The sequence below is a fragment of the Stegastes partitus genome, unplaced genomic scaffold (assembly GCF_000690725.1).
Source record: "Stegastes partitus isolate 25-593 unplaced genomic scaffold, Stegastes_partitus-1.0.2 Scaffold478, whole genome shotgun sequence".
In the NCBI taxonomy this organism is placed as follows: Eukaryota; Metazoa; Chordata; class Actinopteri; family Pomacentridae; genus Stegastes; species Stegastes partitus.
The window spans coordinates 412,974-420,164 of NW_007578209.1; the positions used below are offsets into that span (position 1 = coordinate 412,974).

The window sequence follows — 7,191 nt, forward strand, 5'->3', positions numbered from 1 at the left end:
TCCACGATCGCCAACTCTGGCTTGGATACGCTCTCTTGGTAAGATGTTCGTTCTTTTACCTGCCGTGACTTCAGGTCGCGACATTCTGAGGTAGGATTAGGATGGGATGCAGAGTTCAGCAGAATCGTGGCATGTTGATCTTGTATTGATTATATCTGACTCAGAGAAGGGCTCTATGTATGACGAGGGCAATGAAAACAGGTAGAAAGGTTGTTGTCTTTGTCTTTTGGGGATTGAATGCGTTTCCTTTTTGTGTGACGTAGATCGTGAGCTTGTCAGTGCTTGCTGTGAGTGTTCCTGAAATCCTGACTTTCTGTTGTGAGGCCGAGATTGTTTTAGTTCTTGTCCAGTGGTCTGTTCGATTTTTTGAGCTGGATTTCCACTCGGCCAGTGTTTCCCTCCGACTTCTTCCCTCCCCCGTCTGACTTGTGTGGCCTGCTGACTGTGCGATGTCTCAGATAAGTGTCACGTTGACGGCGTGGAGACCGGCACCTTGGTACAAAACACCTCCTTCCCCTTCCTCTCCTTCTGCATACATAAACAAACACGTGACTGGCCGATACTTCAGAGGACATTCAGGGTTTGAACCGCTTTCCCAGTGGTTGGTCTTAAAACTGGTGAAAAGTTCGTAAAACTTCCATTTTCCATCATCTGATACGTTACAACTGCATCTTGGTTATTTCTGTGTTTTTTTTTTAAGTTTGAAAAAAATATTGCTCTCAGACAAGTGAATGATGTGCCTCCGTCTTTCATCCATGTCGTTGGTCATATTTACGGTACGGTCACATTTTTTTGTCTTTATCGTGCCCCCTCATCCATTTCCATTTCTGACCACCCCCGCTGTCTGTTATTGAGATCGTCACTCAAAAAGCAGAGAAAGGAAGAAGCTCTACTGTGACTGATGAAACTCGAGAGTTCAGATGAGGTAAACTAAACTCCTCGACCTCCTCTTTGTGTCTCTGCAGCGGTGTCCAACCTGGATGAGGAGAGCAAGTGGACGGTTCACTACACGGCTCCATGGCATCAGCAGGAGAACGTCTTCCTACCAGGCAGCCGGCCGCCCTGCGTAGAAGACCTCCACCGCCAGGCCAAAGTCAACCTCAAGACCGCCCTGCGAGGTAGGAGGGAAACCTAAGCTATACACTTTGACCATTTCACAGGGAACATACAACACAAATCAACCTTCAAATTAAACAGTTGCAAGAATTTGAACTGTACGTTTCTCCTCCTGACAAGCCAACAAACAAGCTCATGTCATCGTTCTCAGGTATTTTCAGGAAGTCCGGTGCTCATTTGTAGTTTTGCCAGTGGGTAAAATACTCCAGCCTCCAAAATAAAACCTAAAAATAAATCAAAACGGAGGCTTTTCCTCGATCTCCTGCAGCTTTGATTACACCTCAGTGGTTTTTGGCTAAAGGGTTCCCAAATAAAACGTGTAAATACGTTTGACTTTACAATCAACAGTTGTTTTCATTAGCAGTTAATCTGATGTTATTTCCTCCATTTGTTGAATAATTGGTTCATAAAATGCCAGGAAGTAGCAACAAAAGGCCTTTTTTTGTTTCCCAGTCGGACTTGTCCACGTGTCTTTTTTAAAATTTGACAAATTGTGGAAAAACCAAAAGATTTATGATCATTAAAAAAACAGAAAAATCCTCAATTATAGTTTTAAAATCATCCATGAAGGTAACTTTAATATATTCTTTGTGTCCACATGTTGACAAGCGTTGCTAGAGCTCAGGACGTCAAGGTGAAGGACCCAGAACGTCGTGTTTGTCTACGACACTGTAAAATGCTCCAAACTTGTAATTTGTGTTTAACCAACAACACAAGAGTGTCAGATCCTCGTTTTTTCTGTTTGTCCCGTACGACTAAAGGACATTCTTGTTGTCACACAAACACGAATACTCAAGTCTCAGCAGAGTGACGACTTTTTAACACACTCACAACTTTCCCAGAACACCAACGGGGAAATCCAGTGAACGGGTTCCTGGGAAAAGTGTGTTTTTCACTCGTTTCCTCAGATAACAGTTTGGGAGGAAGGTATGAGAAAGTGCATGTAGGCGTGTACGTGGGCGCCGGCGTGTAAAATGTGCGTATATGACTGTTGTGTTACAGTAGAAGCCTGGTGTTTACACACTGGGGTGGCCTTGTGTGGCAGCAGATAAAAAAGACAGTGAGATAAAGGGAGGGAGGGCGATAACCTGGGAGGAGGCAGCTGTAACCTGATGCTGTGGGGTTGTGAGTCTGTCACCTGCTGTAACACACACAAAAAACACACTTCTTTGTCTTCTCCATTGTTCGACCCCTGCGCTGTTGCTGCTGCGTATTCCTTCCTACAGCATCGGTACATAAACACCACCTGGGCGGTGGGATTCATTCTGCCCCTCCTCATCCTGTCACCCTGCCATCACCACCCAACCCCAGGGGTCCTAACTGACAGGCGACAGGTGTCCAGTGAGCCATGAGAGCACCTGTGCTGTCCGTTTAAGCCTTGATGGATCTTAAACTCCTTGTCCATTCCCAGGAAGCGTGAGAGAAAGGAGGTCACGCGACTAGCTGCAGCTCAGACTTGCAGAAAACACCGTTTGTGTGGCGTTTTGTTTATAAGTCTCGTATGATGTCATCATCAGGTGTGGTGATGAAGCTAAATCTGTGGCAGCTGAAATTCCACAATGTGATTTTTACATTACATGCAAACATATTAAGATATTAATACATGAATGGTTCTCAAACTAGGGGTCAGGTCCCAGGATCATTTCATGGCGCCGCCAGATCATTGCAAAATAAATAAATAAAGCCTGCAATTATCAAATAAATGTGTATCAGGGCTGTCAAAATTAAAAGTGTAAACTTCTTCCCACTCCGTTTTCAGACTTGTTAATATTATAATTTGATTCTGCCATATTATTATTATTCTTTTTTGCTCTTTTTAAAAATTATTTTCTTTTGTTTTTATATTTTTCTTCCCTTTTATTTGTTTGAAATAAATTCAATTCATTCATTCATCTAAAAGAAAATCGTGTTAATTTAAAGAGGCTAATCTGTGGAATTAACACATTAATTTTAACGCATTAATGCACGAACAGCAAAGTTATTACTCATGAGATATTAAGAATTCAAACTGGGGGGTCACGAACACAAACTTATGTCATCTTGGGGGTCTAAAGGTTTGAGAACCACTGGTTTGGAGGATTTACTGGGAAGAGCAAATCCTGTTCAGGCAGTTCAGAGGCCGTGTGAGGAGGTTACACGCTGTGATCATCTGCCTTTATGTTCAGGATGAATTGTGCCACATAAATAAAGCTCACTTGATATTTTTTAAAATCCAAGCCCAGCACCAGTTTGACGCACATGGATCCAGCCGCACCACCACGAGCACGACACGAGTCAGCCGAGCGATCGATCGCCGATCAGATGGCGTCCATGTGCGTCCTTCCTTTAAAAAAACACCCGCATGTGTTTCAACTCGTGTTTCGGAAGCGACGGCGCTTCAGGCGGCTCGTGAGTTACGGAAAACGTGCCAACGGGTCGAAATGAAATCAGGGGAGTTACGTAACAACACGGCCACAGTTATTGTTGATAATCTCCCAGGAGTTGTGCATTAGTTGGTATATTGATTAGCTGATGTCAGTAAATGGTAACCAGAGGAACTACTTTGTTGTCCAGTGTTCCAGCACCATGTGTTGATGATACACACACGTTAATGTCACATCATAGGTAGCACCAGCAGTTATACAAAGGTTTATGTTCTCATCCTGTGTGACACATATTGTTATGCTGACACGTTTGTGCATCTTTTGGTGGAGTTCTAAATGAGCACTAGATTTCCCCCCAGCAACCATTATTTTCAAATTTAGTATACATGCACTGCATTCATGTCATGATTCAGTTTTTGTCCTCATTTCCTTCCCGCTTGTCTTCCCTCATGTCACTAAGTGGTCCCCTCCCTCCTGTTCTGCCTAGCAACAGGCAGCACTCAGCTCATCAGCGCTTATTTACTTTATCAACCGTCCCCAATCACGCAACACCAATCATCTGAGCGGGCTCTCGTCCCGTCGCCGTCCTCATTATCATCACGCTTCCCCGTCTTCCACGCCGCCGTCACCACATCAGCTCATTGTTACAGTAGCTGCGTGTGCCAGCCCCCGTCAGGATCCATTAGGTGACAGTATTATACATGCATCAGCGGCGCCTCTCCACAGAGATGGGCCGTAATTAGCCGTGGAAATAAGTGGCACATAAAAGGGATCAAAAGCTGCATCTCGGAGGTGCCAAGTGTACTTTGGCGCAACCTGAGATGCGAGATTAAAAGCTGGTCGTTAGGGTTTTTACATTTGAATTGATTGGGGATAATACATAGAGGGAGACAAAGCTGGTAGCAGGCCATCAGCTTAAAGGGAAGATGGATGGAGGTTTCTCATGAAGGTTTCCCCTCGTACACTTTGGTAGATTTCTTCTCTTTGTCCGCTCAACTCTCAGGCTTTAAGAGAAGATGTAGGAGAAGCGCAACATGAGCATAATTGGTTATTAAAAAGGAGCAAACAAAGGATGCATTAGAAGAATATTTGCAGGGAGACAAGAGGAAGAGAAAGATGATGTGCTAAATGCCCCCTGAGAGAGACGGGGGATGGAGGAGAGAGAGGGACGCTTCTGCCATCTGTGTGTGACAGACTGAAACTGAAACCCCCTCCTCTGGTTACACACACACACACACACACGAAGATTTCCGTCCTCATCACACACTGGCAAACACACACAGACACACAACCTCGACGCAGCAGGTGGCGACGATCGGAGGTGTGAGCAGCACTTGGCGGCGTCCAGCAGGGACCGCGCTCACGTGACTGATGGAAAACACACATGTACACACACACACATGACAAATAGCATCTCCTGCTATGCACAGTAGATAAATGCTACACAGCTACGTACGTGTGAACGTTTTATACATGCTGATATTAATGTGTGTTTCATATCTGTATGCACACAGTAGCCTGTTTGCATTATGCATAGTGTATTCCTCAAGCTTGGTGAAGTAAATGTTTCTATTTAAATATTCAACGTGAAACCTAATGCAGTCTAATACCCAGTCCTTTATTTGGTTTTAGAGGTCTCGATTCAGCCGTATAGTTATTCTTTAGGGGTGCAAAAAGTCTTTTATTTTGTTGATTTGCAGAAACACCTCTCTGTGACACATTACAGCTCAACACCCCTGCAATCTAGACCCTCTAAAAGAATCATACGACTAATTCAACGCCTTTCTAGCACAAAAACAAACAGTATTTCCTTCATCGAGGATCTTACACCAGCAAAAGAAATGAAAAATAATTAAGTTTGTCTGAGCATTAAAGAAAAGCTGCTTCCTTTCATGTGGCTTCTCTTCAAAGGAGTCTTCTGATGAGCGACCAGCTTCCTCGTATCACAGAACTCAAAGAAATCTCATTAAAGACAAACATCGTCATCTCACTCCTGCTTCTCCGTCTTTGTTCTGCAGAATGTGACAAGCTGAGGAAAGATGGCTTCCGGAGCTCCCAGTACTACTCTCAGGGTCCCACCTTTTCTGACCCCGTGCAGTCCAGCAGCAGCCTGCAGGAGGACGAGGATGACGAACTCGATAAGAAGGTACTCGTACGCACAGCGGGCACGCAAAGTTAAACGCAAATAAATACGTATGAATGTTTAATATACACGTGAGATCGTCCAGGTGTAGCGGTCTCTACAGTATGAACAGGTGCAGAACACATGACAGTGTTCAGCAGCACCTCCAACAGTCCAACGGTGTCAGTCCGCCCTCTAGTGGTTGGAAATGGAACAGTCACATTTCACCTTAACCTTAATCTAATCACAGTTACTTTTTTTTTTGGCTTTATCCATGTCTTATATATCACATTTTAATTATTCTTTTTTAAAGAATACAGTCCTCCATCTGGAGGACTTTAGAATTCACCCTAGATATTTCCAGTGATAAGTCTAAATTTTGTTAAAAAAAAAAAAAAAAAAAAGTTTAATCAGAACCAAAAACAGTGAAAACAAACAAACAAAAAAATGATTTTTTTCTTTAATTTTCAAACTGTCATGGAAATAATCATCTGTGACTTGCTGCTTTGTTGGAAACCGTAACCAGATCTATTTCTTTTTAAAATCCATTTATCCTACAAGTTCCATTTATGAATTGTCAGAAATAAACAGTTTAGTTTAACCAGATTCTGTTCAACATTTTTAGTAGTGACTCTGCTGCAACCAAGAGTCATGTGATGAAACTTCAGGGACTTTTGGCTGAACTGCAGGCAGAGTTTACACAGAGCAGATGGTGGTAGTAAAATATCTATAGTATGTAGAGTGGTTTTGTGGTATTGCTGAATCCTGTGGACAATTGGAGAAATGTTTTTTCAATTTTTATAAAACATATAATTAAAGAAATTCAACTTTTGTTTTGTTCCCTTTTCAACCATTCATGGCCCTCTAACTGTGTGATACAAAGAAGTGCAGGACTTTTTATTCCACTCATAAATGAGCCCACAGTGACTCCAAACGGGACGGGAGCAAGGAATGCCCAGAAAGCGCTCTGGGTTCAGAGGGTTAAAGTTACACCGAAAAGTACCAGAACAAGCATCTGTCAAATGTGACAACCCCAGAGGATCATCGTGTCAGAAACAAAACAAAAGAACACAGACCTCTCCTAAAGTTACGAGGATAACAGTACAAAAGTACAGATGTAAGCATCCGTCAAGTGTGACAATGTAGAGGAGACAGGATTTAAGTCAAAGGGCTCCAGTGTGTTTGAAGTGTGGATCTAATCTGCTTCTAATGTCACCACTTCCAGGAGAAGGGAAGCGAATGTTCCATACCCCACAACTATAATAGTAATAATAATAATAATAATAATAATAATTTACAGTACTTTTCAGAAACAAAGTTACAAAGTGATTTACAATAAAAACAAATGTCCAATTAGGCAAATTCAAATAACTAACTACTGCATTACACATTATGTATTTGAATAAATATACAGCATTATACAATATTTATAATGTATAGTAATATTATTATATATGATTATTAGACAATATTATTATACAAATGATTTATTAGTGTTGCAGGATATAGTAATTAACAAGATGAAATATTTAAGTCAGGTTAAAAAAAAATAAAAAGAAAGTCTAACAGGGTCTCTCTCCTCTCCTCTCC

General features: G+C 42.1%; 1 protein-coding gene across 10 annotated transcripts in view; it reads left to right on the plus strand.

The window, feature by feature from the left end:
• Window positions 1-7,191, plus strand: part of nhsl1b (NHS-like 1b) — a 130,503-nt gene that overhangs the window by 104,765 nt on the left and 18,547 nt on the right. For all 10 annotated transcript variants that reach the window (XM_008286954.1, XM_008286955.1, XM_008286959.1 and 7 more), the window contains exons 2-3: window positions 966-1,118; window positions 5,498-5,625. In XM_008286954.1, the coding sequence (XP_008285176.1) occupies window positions 966-1,118; window positions 5,498-5,625 (281 nt within the window). The remainder of the gene's footprint in view (window positions 1-965; window positions 1,119-5,497; window positions 5,626-7,191) is intronic.